The sequence below is a fragment of the Pteropus medius genome, unplaced genomic scaffold (assembly GCF_902729225.1).
Source record: "Pteropus medius unplaced genomic scaffold, Ma_sr-lr_union100, whole genome shotgun sequence".
Lineage (NCBI taxonomy): Eukaryota > Metazoa > Chordata > Mammalia > Chiroptera > Pteropodidae > Pteropus > Pteropus medius.
In genome coordinates this window covers 295,205-312,405 of record NW_024351546.1, presented here as the reverse complement: position 1 = coordinate 312,405, position 17,201 = coordinate 295,205, and the positions used below count along the sequence as shown (strand labels likewise).

At 35.9% G+C, this 17,201-nt stretch overlaps 1 protein-coding gene across 5 annotated transcripts in view; it reads left to right on the top strand.

Annotated features, from left to right (window-relative positions):
- The window catches only part of NINL (ninein like), a 145,464-nt gene that overhangs the window by 76,525 nt on the left and 51,738 nt on the right, over positions 1-17,201 (top strand). For all 5 annotated transcript variants that reach the window (XR_005648841.1, XM_039843552.1, XM_039843550.1 and 2 more), the window contains one exon: positions 13,299-13,395. Coding sequence is in view for 4 of the 5 variants with exons in the window: in XM_039843552.1 (XP_039699486.1) it covers positions 13,299-13,395 (97 nt within the window). In the remaining variant the exon portion in view is untranslated. The remainder of the gene's footprint in view (positions 1-13,298; positions 13,396-17,201) is intronic.

Here is a 17,201-nt window from a genome sequence, read left to right as displayed (position 1 = left end):
TGAGCAAACACTGCCGAGAGTGTCGCTGACACTGACAGTAACTGAAACTAAGAGTAGAAAGCACGATTAAATATCTACAAGAAAATTTTTTAAAAAGGCATTATTTAAACTTTATATAAAGCAGAGATCCAAGAGGCTTAGATGCCACCTACTGGAAACCAAATGAAAAAAGTGCCTTCTTTGCAACAGCCTAAAGAGAGACCTTTATATGATAAAACTTCTTTCTGGAAAAATAGCAGAATATACTTCCATTAATGCCTAGGTGGAGATATAGTCCATTAAACACTAAGAGCAACCAAGGTGACAAGGCATCTCAGAAAGGATGAGAAAAATCTCCAGAAAATAAGCTTAAAGACATAGAAATATGTGACTTAAATGACAGAGACTTGAGGATGGTACTTCTGAAAAAACTCAGTGACTTCCGAAACAAGTCATATCAACAATTTCAGGAATTGAAAAAACAACTAGATGAGCAGAGCAAGGAGTTTGAAACCCTCAAAAAGAAGAGAATGGATCTTCTGGAGATAAAACACACACTGCAAGAGTGGAAAAATGAAATAGCAAGCTTGGGAAATAGAGTCGACCAAATGGAGGAAAGGAACAGTGATATCGAAGACAGAAATCTAGAAGTAAATCAGAAAGAAGAAGAGAGATATTAAACAATGAAAAATAACAAAAGAGAAATTCAAGAACTAGCTGATACCATCAAGAGAGGAAACATAAGAATAATGGGCATTATTGAAGGCGAGGATAGAAACAGGTACTAGAAAGCATTTTCAGACAAATAGTGGACCAGAGTTACCTAAATCTAAGGAATGAGCTGAAGCTTGGAATTCAAGAAGTCAACAGAACACCCAATTATCTCAACCCCAAAAGGCCTCAACCAAAACATATTGTATTAAAGTTATTAAAAATCAACGACAAAGAATTCTCAAGGCAGCCAGGGAGAAGAAAATGTTAACTTGTAAAAGAAAAACCCATTAGATTATCATGGGACTTCTCAGCACAGACCTTACAAGCCACAAAGGAATGGAATCAAATATTTAAACTACTAAGTGAAAGGAACTACCAGCCTAGAATAAGATATCCAGCTAAGCTCTCCTTTAAATATAAAGGAGAAATTAAGACTTTTACAGACATAAAAAACTGAGGGAATTCACCACTACAAGGCCTGCACTACAGGAAATACTGAAAGGGGTCAGTTCACCTAAAACAAGATGACAAAAGAAAATACATAATTAGGAGTAAAGTGACTATCAGGCAAATAGAAGCAGAGAAGTGCAACCCTTACTAAGAACAGGGCATTATAAGAGTAAAAATAAAAAGAGAATTGTTAAAACAAGATAGTAATGAACATTCAGCATACATAGGGACAAATTGAGATAACAATGACTGAAAAGGGGGGATATTCAAAGATCTAAATTCATAAAGGGGAATGGAGATAAAGCATGCGTGGAAGAAAATGGACAACTGTATATATATACATGTGTATATATATATAAAACTATCATTTTCATATTCATAATGGTAACCACACAGAGAAGATTCAGAGCCGAAGTATATAACATAAAACAAGAAGAACCAGAGGCAAAAAACACAAAAGCCAACCAAAATAAACAGAAACATAAGGACAAGGAAGCAATGGAAACACCGAGCTACCAGAAAGCAAAAGATAAAATGGCTATAAGAAGACCTCATATTTCAATGATCACCCTAAATGTAAATGCACTGAACTCACCAATAAAAAGGCACAGAGTTGCAGAATGGATCAAAAAACAAAACCCAACCATATGCTACCTCCAGAAGATACATCTCAGCTCCAAATACATAGACTAAAAGTGAAAGGGTAGAAAATGATTATTTCAAGCAAACAGCATTTATAGAAAAGCGGGAGTAGTAGTACTAATATCAGACTAAATGGACTTGAAAATAAAAAAGGTAAAGGAAGATACTGAGGGACACTTCATAATGATAAAAGGAATCATGCACCAAGAAGACATAACACTTATTAATACCTATGCTCCCAGTCAAGGAGCCCCAAAATATGTAAAGCAATAACAGAACTAAAGGGAGAAACAGACCAAAAAAACACTATCGTAGTAGGGGACCTAAATACTCACTGTCAGATATGCAGAGATCATCCAAACAGAAAATCAATAAGAAAATCACATCCTTAAATGACACATTAGTCCAACTGGACATAATTGACATTTACAAAGCTTTCCATCCCAAAACAGCTGCTTATGCATTCTTCTCTAGTGCACATGGAACATTCTCAAGAATTGACCACATACTGGGACACAGAGATAGCCTCAAGAAAAATAAGAGGGTTGAAATCATACCAATCATATTCTCTGATCATAATGCTTTGAAACTAGAGATCAACTGCAAAAAGAAAGTAGAACCACAAATACATGGAGATTAAACAACATGCTACTGAAGAATAACTGGGTCAGAGACGAAGTAAGAAAAGATCAAGAGATACATAGAAACGAATGATAATGATAGTACATCATATCACAACTTTTGGGACATGGCAAAAGCGATCATAAGAGGAAAGTTCATGTCATTACAGGCCTATCTCCAAAAACAAGAATGAGCCCAAATAAACAGCATAATGCTTCATCTTATAAAATTAAAAAAGGAAGAACAAATGAAACCTAAACTTAGCAGATGGAAAGAAATAATCAAAATTAGAGCAGAAATAAATGAAATTGAAAACAAAACAAACAAAAAAAAACAATAGAAAAAAATAAATACAACAAAGAGCTGATTCTTTGAGAAGGTTAAGAAAATTGACAACCCCCTGGCTAGACTTACTAAAGAAAAAAGAGTAAAGAATCAAATAAAATCAGGGATGAAAGGGGAAATTACGACTGACATCGCAGAAATACAAAGGATCGTGCAAAAATACTAGGAAAAATATATAATGCCGAATTTAATAACTTAGAAAAAATGGACCAGTTTTTAGAAAAATACAATCTTTCTAGACTGAATCAAGAACATCTGGAAAATCTAAATAGACTGATCAGCAGTATGGAAATTGAAACAATCATCAAAAACCTACCAAAAAGTAAAAGTCCAGGACCAGATGGCTTCACCAGTGAATTCTGCCAAACGTTCAAAGAAGATTTAATACCTATTTTCCTCAAACTCTTCCAAAAAATCCAGAGAAGGCAATATTTCACAACTCATTTTATGAGGCCAATATTACCTTGATACCAAAACCTGGTAAGGATAACACACAAAAAAAGAAAACTCCAAACCAATATAGCTCAGGAACAGAGATGCAAAAATCTTAAATAAGATACTAGCGAACCGAATACAGCAACATAGTAAAAAGATTATACCCCACCATCAAGTGAGTTTCATTCCAGAGGCACAGGAATGGTTCAACATATGCAAAGCGATTAATGTGATACACCACATAAACAAATTAAAAAACAAGAATCATGTGATAAGATCAATAGATGCAGAAAAAACCCTCACAAGGTAAAGCATCCATTTTTGAATAAAACACTTAACTAAATCAGTATAGAAGGAAAATTCCTTAACATAATAAAGGCCATATATGACAAATCCTCAGCCAACATTATACTTAATGGTGAAAAACTAACAACCTTTTCTCTAAGATCAGGAACAAGGCAAGGCTGTCCAATATCACCACTGTTATTTAACATAACATTGGAGGTCCTGGGGAGTGCAATCAGACAAGAGAAAGATATAAAAGACATCTAAATAGGAAACAAGTCAAACTGTCACTATTAGGAGATGACATGATTCTCTATATAGAAAACCCTAAAGATTCCACAAGAACACTACTAGAAACAATAAGCAAATACAGTAAAGTTTCTAGATGTGAAATCAACGTTCAAAATTCCATAGCGTTCCTATACTCTAATAATGAAGTGTCAGAAAAAGAAGTGGAAAAAATAATTCCTTTTGCAACTGCAACAAAAAGAATAAAATGCCTAGGAATAAATTTAACGAAACATGTGAAGACCTATATAATGAAAACTATAAGACCCTATTAAAAGAAGTCGAAGATACAAAGAAATGGAAAGGTATTCCGTGTTCTTGGATTGGAAGAATCAACATAGTTAAAATGACCTTGTTACTTAAAGCATTATACAGATTTTATGCAATCCCCATCGAAATCTCATCGGCATTTTTTAAAGAAATAGAACAAAAAACTCATCAAATTTGTATGTAGTCACATAAGAGCCCGAATTGCTAAAGCCATCCTGAGGGGGAAAAGGCTGGAGGCATCATTCTGCCCAACTTCAAGTTATACTATAAAGCAACAGTAATCAAAATGGCATGGTATTGGCAGCAAAACACACGGACCAGTGGAACAGAATCGAGAGTCCAGAAGTAAACTTACATTTGTATGGGCAAATAATTTTTGACAAAAATGACAAAAAGATAGAATGGAGGAAGGAAAGCCTCTTCAATAAATGGTGCTGGGAAAACTGGAAAGCCACCTGCAGAAGAATGAAGCTAGACCATTGTCTATCAGCACACATCAAAATTAACTCCAAATAGATAAAGGACCTGAATATAAGACCTGAAACAACAAAATGCATAGAAGAAAACATAGAACTCAACTCAAGGACCTTGGAATTAAAGAGGATTCTATGAATTTGACCTCAAAGGCAAGGGAAGTAAAAGCTAAAATAAATGAATGGAACTACATCAAACTAAAAAGCTTCTTCTCAGCAAAAGAAATAGCAAAGTAAAGAGACAACCATCTGAGTGAAAAGATATATTTGCAAGCAATGCCTCTGATAAGGGACTAATATTCAGAATATACAAAGAACTCATACGACTCAGTAACAACAAAAAAACCAAATGATCCAATCAAAAAATGGGCAGAGGACTGAACAGACACTTCTCCCTAGAAGACATACAAATGGCCAATAAATATATGAAAAGATGCTCAACATCGCTAGCTATTAGAAAAATGCAAATCAAAACCATACTGAGATACCATTTCACACCTGTTAGAATAGCTATAATCAACAGGACAAGTAAGAACAAATGTTGGAGAGGATGCAGAGTCTCCCTGCTGGAGGGACTGCAAGTTGGTACAGCCACTACGGAAAACACTATGGAGGTTCTTCACAATACTAAGAAATGATCTACCATATGATCCAGCAATCCCTCTACTGGGTATTTACTCCAAAGACTTGAAAACCCATATCCGAAAAGATATATTTCACACCATTGTTCATAGCAGCATTTTTCATAGTGGGCAGAACATGGAAGCAACCAAAGTGTCCTATGATAGATGATGGTCTAAAGAAGCTGTGGTATATGTATATACAATGGAACATTAACTCAGCCATAAGAAGAGATGAAATACTGCCATTTTTGACAACATGGATGGACCTCGAGATAATCATGCTAAGTGAAATAAGCCAGACTGAAAAAGCTAAAAATCAAATGATATCACTTATAAGTGGGATATAAACCTTAAAGCAACAAACGAGTAGGATAAACGAAAAGAGACTCATGGACATGGACTATAGACTAGTGGTTACCAGAGGACTAGACAGTAGTGGTTAGTAGGGGTTGGGGAGGAGGGCAGGGTAGATAGGATAAAGGGGTCAAATATAGGGGGGTAGGTGGATGGTGCAGTGGGTAAGGGGGATCAAAATTATGGCAGCTGAAGAAAACTGGACTTCGGTGGTAAACACAAAAAAATATACAGACGTGAAATGATAATGTACATCTAAAAATTATATAATTGTATTAACTGATGTTATCCCAATAAACTTAATAGAAAAATATTAAAAAACATAAACATACTTCTTAAAATAAATAAATAAAACAAGGATATATCAAAGTGACATTATTAAAATGTTTAGTAAAAACACATATAATGTAAATAGTAACGAAAAGAAAACTGAGATTTTTTTAATGTGAGCATAAATAGTCTTTGTAGTAAAAGTATTACTGAAGTAGAGAGGGTTAGCATTTTTAAAGAGTTTTATTAAAATATAGCTAACATACAGTATTATATTAGTTTCACGTGTATATTGTAGTTACTTGACATTTACATACCTAAAGAAGTGATCACCGTAATACCGGCAACCATCTGACACCCTACAACACTATCACAATATTATTGACTATATTCCCTCTACTGTATATTACATCCCTGTGACTTGATTTATAACTGGAAAATTGTACATCTTATTCCCCTTCACCTTTTTTTCTTTTAATTTTTCAATTACAGTTGACATTTAGTATTATTTTATATTAGTTTCAGGTGTACCGCATAGTGGTTAGACATTTATATAATTTACGAATTGATCTCCCTGACTAGTCTAGTACCCACCTGGCACTATACAGTTATTACAATATTATTGACTGTGTTCCCCATGCTTCACTTTACATCCCCTGTCTATTTTGTAAAGTGGCTTAGCATTTTATAGTGATAAAAGATTGGATTCACCAAGAGAATTTAAATACTTATTCTATGACCCAGCAATCCCATTCTTAGGTATATACTCTAGAGCAACTCCTAAGGACACATATATAACAATGTTCAAAGCCGTTTTTTAAAATAAACACTTAAAACAATGGAAATATCCATCTGCAGAATAGATTAATAAATTGTACAATTATACAATATAATAATGTACATCAGAGAAAAGGAATGACATGAATAGTAACTTGAATATTACAGAAGTAATATTGAGTCTATGAAGCAAGACAAAAGAGTATATACATATGATTCCACTTAGGTCAAATTCAATAAGAGGCAAAACTAAACCATATTGTTTAGGGATGCATAGAATCGAGGTATAAAAGCAAGGGCATTATTACCATAAATGCCAGTGTGTGTGTGTAGGGGGCAGGGATTTAATTGGAAGGGAACCATTGTGGGGCCTCTGAGGACCTGGCAGTATTATTTCTAGATGGGGTAGTGATAGCATGGATATTTTCTTTATGTGTTTCTTCATATTAATGTTTTATGGTCATCAGATCCTTCTTTTCTACACTGTTTTCTAATTATGTTGCCTTTCTTTTATAAAATTGTTAATAGTGTTTTCTTTGATATATGTTTATGGTTAACTTTTACTTATTATACTCTTCTATTTAAAAAATTTGATGGGTGGTTAGGTTAGACATAGAATTTAAACCTGAGAATTAAATACTGTGTGTATTTAGCAACCTAGCAATTTGATCACTGGTTTTTTTTGGAGTTTGTGTGATTATAAAACCATACATATGTCCTTGGTTCAACACCTAATTCAAGTTGTTTATGTTAAGGGTTGAAACACCCCAATCACCAGCATTTAATAGTCTTTTTTTGTGGGTATATGTACTGAATTAGAACTATAATTTCAGCCCTTAAAGGAACCTAAGCAATCCTGCATTTCTAGGCACCTTTGAGCAGATATATAGATGTATAAATGTAGCTTTGCAGTGTGCTGGTAGAACTGGCTCCCACTAGCTCACAAAGAACTAATCGTCTGTATCTAACTTTTTTCCCCACCCATCCCCCACTCCCCACTCCTCTCCACTTTGGTATAAACAGCTTGTTCTCTATATCTATATGTCTGTTTCTGTTTTGACTTGTTTATTCTATTTTTTTGTAGTTTTAGATTCCACATATAAGTGAAATGATATGATTATTTGTCTTTCTCTGACTTACTGCCCTTTTTGATCCATCCATGTTGTTGTAAATGGCAAAATCTTTTATTGCTGAATAATATTCCATTGTGTGTGATGTTTACGTATATAACTGCTTCTTCTTTATCCATTCATCTGTTGATGGATATAGGTTGTCTCCATATCTTGGCTATTGTTAAGTAATGAACATAGAGTTGTATATATCTTTTCAAATTAATGTTTTCATTTTCTTTGGATAAATACTTGGAAGTGGAATTGTTGGGTCATATGTTAAATTTTTGAGGAAACTCCATATTGTTTTATATAATAGCTACACCATTTACACTCCCACCAACAGTGCAGAAAGACCTCTCTTTTCTCCACATCCTTGCCAACACTTGCTATTTGTTGATTTATTGATAATAGCCATTCTGACCGCTGAGGTGATATCTCATTGTGGTTTGGATTTGCACTTACCTAATGATTACTGACGTTGAAAATATTTTTATGTGTCTATCGTCCTCTTTGGAGAAATGTTTATTCAGGTCCTCAGCCCATATTTTAATCAGATGGTGCGCTTTTTTGATGTGTGAATTATATATTTTAGATCATTTTCAAATATCTTTCCAAGCAGTAGGTTCCTTTTTGTTTTGTTGATGGTTTTTATTTGCTGTGCAAAAACTTCTTAGTTTGTTGTAGTCCCATTTGTTTATTTTCTCTTTTGTTGCCCTTGCCCAAAGAGACATATCCAAAAATAGTACTAAGAGCAGTGTCAGAGAGTTTACTGTTTTATTTTATAAGTTTCATGGTTTTACGTTTTACATTTAAATCTTTAGTCTGTTTTGAGGGTTTTTGTTTGTTTTTTGTTTTGTTTTGTTTTTTTGTATATGGTGTAAGAAAGTGGTCCGGTTTCATTTTTTGTAAGTATCTGTTTACTTTTTCTAGCACCACTTATTGAAGAGACTATCTTTACCCCATTGTGTATTCCTGCCTCCTTCGTTGTAAATTACTGACTGTATAAACAAGGGTTTATTTCTGGCCTATATATGTTTTTATGCCGGTATCATACCATTTTTTTATTATTGTACCTTTGTAGTGTGGTTTGAAATTGGGGCGCATATATCCTATTTTGTTCTTTCTCAAGGTTTCTTTGGCTATTCAGGGTCTTTTGTGATTCCATGTAAATTTTAAGATTAATTCTAATTCCGAGAAGAATTCCATGGATATTTTAATAGGAATCGCATTGAATCTGTATATTGTTTTAGGTCATATTAACAATATTAATCCTTCAAATCCATGAGCATGGTATATCCTTCCATTTATTTGTATCCTCTTCAGTTTTTTCTTCAGTGCCCTAAAGTTTTCAGAGTTCAGGTCTTTCACCTCTTTGATCAAATTTATTCCTAGGTATTTTATGCTTTTTGATGCAATTGTAAATGGGTTTGTTTTCTTAATTTCTCCTTTTATTCATTCATTATTGGAGCATAGAAATTCCTCAGATTTCTGTATATTAATTTTGTATCCTGGAACTTTACCGAATTCATTTATTAGTTTTAATATTTTTTTGGGTGGAGTCTTTAGGGTTGTCTATGTATAGTATGTCATCTGCAAATAATGCGAGTTTCTTTCTTCCTTTCTATTTTGAATGCCTTTATATCTTTTTCTTGTCTGATTGTTGTGGCTGGGGCTTCCAATACTATTTTGAATAGAAGTGGCAAGAGTGGACATCCTCGTCTTGTTCTTGGTCTAGAGGAAAAGCTTTCAACTTTTTACCATTGAGTACGATATTTGGATTTGTTATATATGGCTTTTATTATGTTGAAGTATGTTCTTTTTAACTACTTTGTTGAGAGTTTTTATCATAAAATGATGTTGAATTTTGGCAAATGCTTTTTCTATATCTATTGAAATGATCATATGATTTTTATCTTTCATTTTGTTAATGTGATGTATCATGTTGATTGATTTACAGGTGTTGAACTATCCTTGCATCCCTGGAATAAATTCTCCTTGGTTATGATTTATAATCCTTTCAATGTGTTGTTGAATTTAGTTTGTTAATATGTTGTTGAGAATTTTTGCATCCATATTCATCAAAAATATTGGCCTGTAATTATTATTATTTTTTTGTAATGTCATCTGGTTTTGGAATCAGGGTAATGCTGGCTTCGTATTCTGAGTTTGGAAGTGGTTTTGATTTGCAATTGTTTTCAAATTTTTTGAAAAAAAAATTTTTCAAATAGTTTAAGAAGGATAGGTATTAATTCTTTAAATGTTTGATAGAATTCACCTGTGAAGCCTTCTGGTGCTGGACTTGTATTTTTCGGGAGGTTTTTTATTTTTAGTGCTGCTTCAGTTTCATTGCTAGTAATCAATCTTTAGATTTCTGTTTCTTCCTGGTTCAATATTGGAAGGTTATATGCTTCTAGAAATTTATCCATTTTTTTTAGATTGTCAAATTTGTTGGAATATAATTATTTGTAGTAGTCTTTAATGATTCTTTATATTTTTATGGTATTGGTTGTAACTTCTGTTTCATTTATGATTTCATTTATTTGGGCTTTCTTTTCATCTTGGTAAGTTTTGCATCTTGTCAGAGAACCGGCTCTTTTATTGATCTTTTCTGTTGTTTTTCTTAAATTTCTATTTCATTTATTTCACTCTGATCTTTATTATTTCTTCTCTTCTGTTTACTTTGGATTTTGTTTGTTCTTTTTCTTCTAGTTCCTTTAGGTGTAAAGTTAGATTGTTTATTTGAGATTTTCTTGTTTCTTGAGGTAGACATATATATATATATAGCTATGAACATCCCTCTTAGAACTGCTTTTACTGTATCTCATAAATTTTGAAAAGTTGTGTTTTTACTTTCATTTGTCTCAAGGTAGTTTTTGATTTCCTGTTTGATTTCCTTCATGATCCATTGGTTGTTTAGTAGCATGTTGTTTAGTCTCTATGTTTTTGTATTTTTTCAGTTTTCTTTTTGTAGTCGATTTCTAGTTTCATGCCATTGTGGCCAGAAAAGATATTTGATATGATTTACATCTTATTAAACTTATTGAGGATTGTTTTGTGGGCTATTATGTGCTGTATCCTGGATAATGTTCCATGTGCACATGAAAAAAAATGTGTTTTGCAGGTTTTGGATGAAATGTTCTGTAAATGTCTAAGTCAATCTGGCATAATGTGACATTTAAGGCCACTTATTTCCTTATTAATTTCAGTCTGGATGATCTATCTATTGATATGAATAGGTTATTAAAATTCCGTACTATTATTGAATTATCGTGAATTTCTCCCTTTATGTCCATTATTACTTGCTTTATATATTTAGGTGATCCTATGTTGAATGTGTAGATATTTATGATTGTCCTATCTTTTTCTTGTATCAATCCCTTTCTCGTTATCTAATGTCCTTCTTTGTCTTTTTTTACATTTTTTTTCCAAGTCTAGTTTGTCTGATATGATGAGTATCACTAATGGAATATCTTTTTCCATCCCTGCACTTTCAGTCTGTATGTGTCTTTCAATTTGAAGTGAGTCTCTTGAGAAACATATCAACAGACCATTTTTTTAAAATCTTTTCAGCCACCCTATGTCTTTTCATTGGTGCATTTAATCCATTTACAATAAAATAATTAAGTTTATTCTTGTCATTTTATTTTTTTTTTTGTTTGCTTTTTGTTTTTTGATTGCTTTTGTAGTTCTCCTCTGTTCTTTTCTTCTTGTCTTGATCTCTTCCCTTGTGGTTTGCTGGTTTTCTTTAGTGTTTTGTTTGGGTTCCTTTCTCTTTATTCTTTGTGTTTATCTTTTGTAGTTTTCTGGGTTTTGGTTACCATAGCTTTATGTATATCATTCTATATCTATACCAGTCTATTTTAAGGTGATAGGCATTTAAGTTTGACTATATTCTGAAAGGACTACATTTTTACCCACCTCCACACTTTCTGTTTTTGAATGTCTGATTTGCTCTGTTTATTAAATATTTGACTTATCTGTGAGATATTTTCCTCTCTCCTGTTTTTTTATTTGTACTTATGGTCTTACTTTTTCTGTTTAAAGAAGATCTTTTAACATTTCTTCTAAAGCTGGTTTAATGGTGATGGACTTCTTTAGTTTTGGGTTGTCCGGTAATCTCTTTATCTTTCCTTCAATTCTGAATGATAACCTTTCTGGTTAAATTATTCTAAGTTGTAGGTTTTATTTCTTTCAGCACTTTAAAGATGTTCTGCCACTGATTTCTGGCCTGTAAAGTTGCTGCTGCAAAATCAGCTGATATCCTAATGGAGGGGGAAGGTTTCTTCTTATGTCACTAGTTGTTTTCCTCTTGCTGCCTTCAAGATTGTCTCTTTAACTTTTGGCATTTTAATTACAGTATGTCTTAATATAGGTCTCTCTTGTGTTCATCTTGTTTAGAACTCTGTATTTCCCAGATCTGGATTTCTGTTTCCTTTCTCAGGTTAGGAAAGTTTTTAGCCATTATTTTTTTCCAATAAAGTTTTTGTTCCTTTCTTCTCTTTCAGGAATCCCTACAATGCAAATGTTAGTGTGCTTGATGTTGTCACAGAGGTTCCTTAACCTATCTTCATTTTTTAAAATTATTTTTTCTTTTTGCTATTCTGACCGGGTGATTTCCACTAGTCTGTCTTACAGGTCACTGATTCGTTCTTCTCTGTTAGCTAATCTGATTTTGATTTCTTCTAGTGTATTATTGTATTCTACTTGGTCCTTTGTTATACTTTCTAACTCTATGTTGAAGTTCTCCCTAAGTTCTTCTATTCCACTCACAAGTGTGGTGAGCATCCTTAGGGCCATTTCTTTTCATTCTTTATCAGGCAAATTACTGATCTCTGCTTCTTAGGTTCCCCCTCCCCCCTGGGGTTTTTCTTTCCTTCATGTGAGCAATATCTTCTGTCTTTTCATTTTGTTCACCTTTCTATGTTTGTTTATATAAATTAGACAAAATAGCTCTCCCAATCTTGAAAAAGTGGTCTTATGTAGGAGCAAACTCTGTGTAGGCTATGTATGCCGGTTGGTTTTGGGAGGCACTTTGGGAGCCAAGCATGTGCCCACGGTATCTGGGGAACTGGCCCACTAAGCTGTAGGAGCTCCAAGAGGGGAGGCCAGGTTCATGTAGTGTTCTGTTAAGCCTGCTTTCTCCCTTTGTTTGGAGCCAAAATGGGCACTGGGCAGTGCATCTGGGAATATGCTGCAGCAATCTTGCAGGTAGGCCAGAGCATCTGGATAGAGACCCCACCTGTCCAGTGGAATTGGAGGGGGATGTAAACAAGGGTGCTCACTGGCACCTCCAATCCTGGAGAAACCCTGCAGATCCTGGAGGGTTCCTGCAGTTTCCCATGCTTCCCTATTTGTTCTTTTTCTCTCATTTATTGTTCAGAAGCTTTCAGTCATCCTTTAACTGTGTCTCAGGAGTAATTGCTCTATATATAGGTATATATTTTAGTATGCTCATAGGAGGGATAAGTTCAGCATCCCCCTATGTTGCCACCATCTTGGACCTCCTATTTTTAAAAATCTTAAGTAAATTTTTGAAAAAAATGAAATTAATATTCTCAAAGGCAACAATAAGATGTTTCCATCTAAGAAAAAAAAAGACTGATGGGTACATGTGAGTTCTGTTGAAAGTAACATTTACCTCTTTTCTTAAATTCACCCAGGTTAACTTTGAGGAATTTAAGGAAGGTTTTGTGGCAGTGTTGTCATCAAATGCTGGTTTTGGCCCCTTTGATGAAGACAGTAATTCTCTGGAATCAGGTAACAGGAGTTCCTCCTCTTGCCTTTAATTTATTTTCATTATCTTACTTTCTGGAATATAATATTCTGATTGAAGAAATTAGTAGGTCTGAGACTAAATTCTAACTCCACTGTATCACTGCTGAGCTGTGACAACTGGGACCAAACATTTCTGTTTTTTCTTTTGTTTGCTTATTTGTAAAATAGTGTTGTAAGGTAAAAACCCTGTTGTTTTTCTTTGAACTGGACAAATACTCTTAGTACTACTGCACTCTGGTCATCAGATGTGTGGTAGTTTTTCCCACACTTGGCAGTTCTCTGACACCAGCTGGGTGCCCTGCAGTTTAAGTCAATTCTGACATATTGTATGTGGAGATAATGTAAGATACCACAGGTTAAGGATTCAGTCCCATTAGTCCTCAACTTCAGATGCTGATAGCAAGTCCAGGTTGTCACCTATGCTTCTGAACAATAGCTTTGAGTCAGAGTATCCCATGACCCTCTCCTTGAGTTCAATTAATTTGCTAAGGCAGCTCACAGAATTTAGAGTAACATTTTACTTACTAAATCACTGGTTTATTATAAAGCATATAACTCAGGAATAGCCAGAGGGAGGAGATGCATAGGGCAAGGCTTAGGGAAAGAGCACGGGACTTCTGTGCCCTCTCCAGATGTGCCACTCTCCCCAATTTCTACATTTGTCCTCTCCAGGTGTGCTACTTCCCCCAATCTTCACTTGTTCCCCAACCCAGAAGCTCTCCAAACCCCGTCCTTTTGGGTTTTTATGAAGGCTTCATTACATAGACCTGACTGATGAAATCATTGGCCAGAGGGTCAGTGGAGGTGGAGCCAAAAGTTCTAACCTTCTCATCACATGGTTTGTTCCCTTGGCAACCAGCCTCCATCCTTGGATGCTTTTCAGAAGTCACCTCATTAATATAAACTCAAGGGTGGTTACTCTTATTAGGAAATTCCAAAGATTTTAGAATCTTTGTGCCAGAGATGGAACAAAGACCAAATATATATTTATTATAAATCACAGTATCGTGTCAAGTAATACTTTGTGCTATCTTTACAGCATAGAGTGTTGACATAATAAAATGGATGTGGAGGAGTTGAAGATACCAAGAATTTAAAGTACAGTGCAGATATAAGATGTTTCTAGACCTCTGAGGCTGGCAGAGCAGGTAGAATACCACCAGCCGAAGGCAGACCGCAGTCTCAGATAATAATGTTATGATGTGCTAATAGGACTTACTAGACTCCTGTTACCGAAATGGGGCTTGTCAGATAAAGATAACATTTCTAAGTGGAAGGTGGCATCCTGAGGGGAAAAGCCACCTGGTTTTGGTAATTGTCAGGAGGTAGAGGGAGAGTTTTGGAGGGAGGCCCACTCAGGGGCATGTAGATTGTGGAATGAGAGTTAGAAGATGATGACAGACATGCTCACTAGTTGTACCTCCTCCATCGGGTCTCATGCTGTGAGTAACAGTCACCTGACTTGCCAGGACTCGGCTTGGCTCGCCTGGATGTATATCTGGGGGTAAGTGAAATGCTAGTGGGTCCCATTTCTTTCAAATGGGGCAATGTGTTTGAGGATGGAGATAGTGATGTTGATTAGCAAATTGAAGAGGGAACCTTTTCCCTCTGGTGGATACCAGGGTGATAGTGTGGAAGAGCTTAGGGCAGGGAATGAATGTAGGTCAAGAACATTGAGTGTCTTTGTGAGTCAGGCTTTGAGCTTTATGTACATTATATAGGTTCCATTTAATCCTCATAGAAATTCTGTGCATTATCATATGCATTATTCATATAAGAAAACTGAGGCCTGAAGTATGAAGGGATTTGTCCAGGATCCCACAGGCAGTAAATGGTGGCCATGATTTAAGTGTCAGTTTTCCAACCTTAAGCCTTGGGCCCTTTTATATGCACCATTGCCAGAATCTGCTCCTTCCACTGGATGTTGATGGTTGGCCCCCCCTTCCCACCGCTTCCTGCTGGTTGCAAAGACACCTGAGTACAGTGTAAAGAGCCTTGAAGTTAGTGCGGGGATACCCTTGGAGTTTCATTGCGTGCTTCATCTCACACTTTCAGATGTGAAGAAGGCCCACTTGCCTTTTTTAACTCACAGAATTTTGGAATGTGATCATGTGATCATGAAAATGAATGTGCTTACAAGGTGAATGCCCAATGTCACTGACACTATATGTCCACTCTTCATACTAGAGAATGTGTAGTGCTTCTTAGTCTAAAATGTGTGGATCTGTGGGACATGTTTTCAGGTCCTCTAGAGAGGCAAGAAGCTATTTTAAAACTTGTGCTTTTTCTCACTGATAACAATTTTATTTCTTTTCTTTTGGATTGCAAAGCTTTCTTCAATTAAATGGTTATATGCCCTGCCTGAGACACCACCTCTCGTGCCAGCAGACAGGGCTCATCCCATTGTCTACCTCCAAGTGCCTGTCCACAGAGGCAGAGTGCCCAGTACTTGAAAGCCTGACTAGGCATTGGTGGTCCTGCAGCCACAGGGGTTCCTTGAGAGTCAGGGCAAACCTGGTGCCCTCCAGAATTGTGTCCATTTCAGCTTCCCACTCCTGGCTCACCCTCCCTGTCTCGGGCCCCTTCTGTCAAATGTGGTTTAGGGCTTTACCTCCTCAGTGCCTCATTTGTCCCCTCTGCTTCATTCATAGTCACTCTTTCCCTGCTTTCTAATCTGCCAGTCCTTCCCATCATCTCCCACTATGATCAGAAAAATGTACTTTTGATACTCCAAGGAAGGAGAGTGTCATTGTGAGACCAAATTCCCAGAATTTTGAAGTATATCCCTGCTTCCCTATCATTCTACTGTTTTCATTAAAGGCTATTATCGAACATGTAACTAAATGTATTTTAATTTTTTGACTTTTTTACTCTTTTCCTATAAATAAAAATTCACACTAAGACGACAAAACCAGGAGTCTAAGGTTTGGGTCAGCAGTTGTGCTTTCCTATCTTCTGTGCTGACTGAGGGGCTGTGTCTTGTGCTCTGCAGACTCTCTGGGGTGTGGGATGGGGGATTGGTCTGTGCCCACACTGAAATATGATTGGCCTGGGTAACAGTATCCTTCACACCCTGAGATAGTATGACTCTTGTGATTCTGTGGGTAGTAGAAAGTTTCCTATTCATTTTACTGTCATTCCTCTGCCCTTGATTCTGTCCTGACTTTCCACGTGGACACTCTTTTCTGGAATAGCATTTCTCCTTGTTGGAGGGAGGGAAGCAATAGGTTTCTGGACTGTTTTTTGTTTTTTGTTGTTGTTGTTGTTTTTTTTTTGTTTTTGAGAACATTGGGGAATATTATGAAAAAGGCATGTATTTTTCTGGGCAGCTTATTATTCTAAGGAGAATGCTGACTGACTGGTAATGCTGAAGAAGTGGGTCCAGCATCAAGGATAGGGCGGGACTCCAGACCTGGACTAGGGAAAATCAAACCCGGGAAGCAAAAACACGTGCTGCCTTCACGATGTCCAGGTGTGCTGATGAGCAGACTGAGCCTGGGAAGTGGCCATGGATGCGGGCATGGCCCCCAGGGCTTTGTTTCTACTGGGGTCTGATGAGGTCTGAGCTTAGTGGGGCATGCCATTGCTTCCCTCCAAGTTTTCTGCGCCTGGTTTTCCCACATATACCACAGCTTCCCCCTTCTCATCTGACACAAAAATCTTTCTTCTGACACTACCTCAGGGTGGAAAGAGGAGAATTCTTCCTCACCCACAGTAGTCAGCCAGCAGCCTCCCTATAAATGGAAACGAGAATCAGATGCAAGAGCCTTTATTCATTTGTCCCTCAT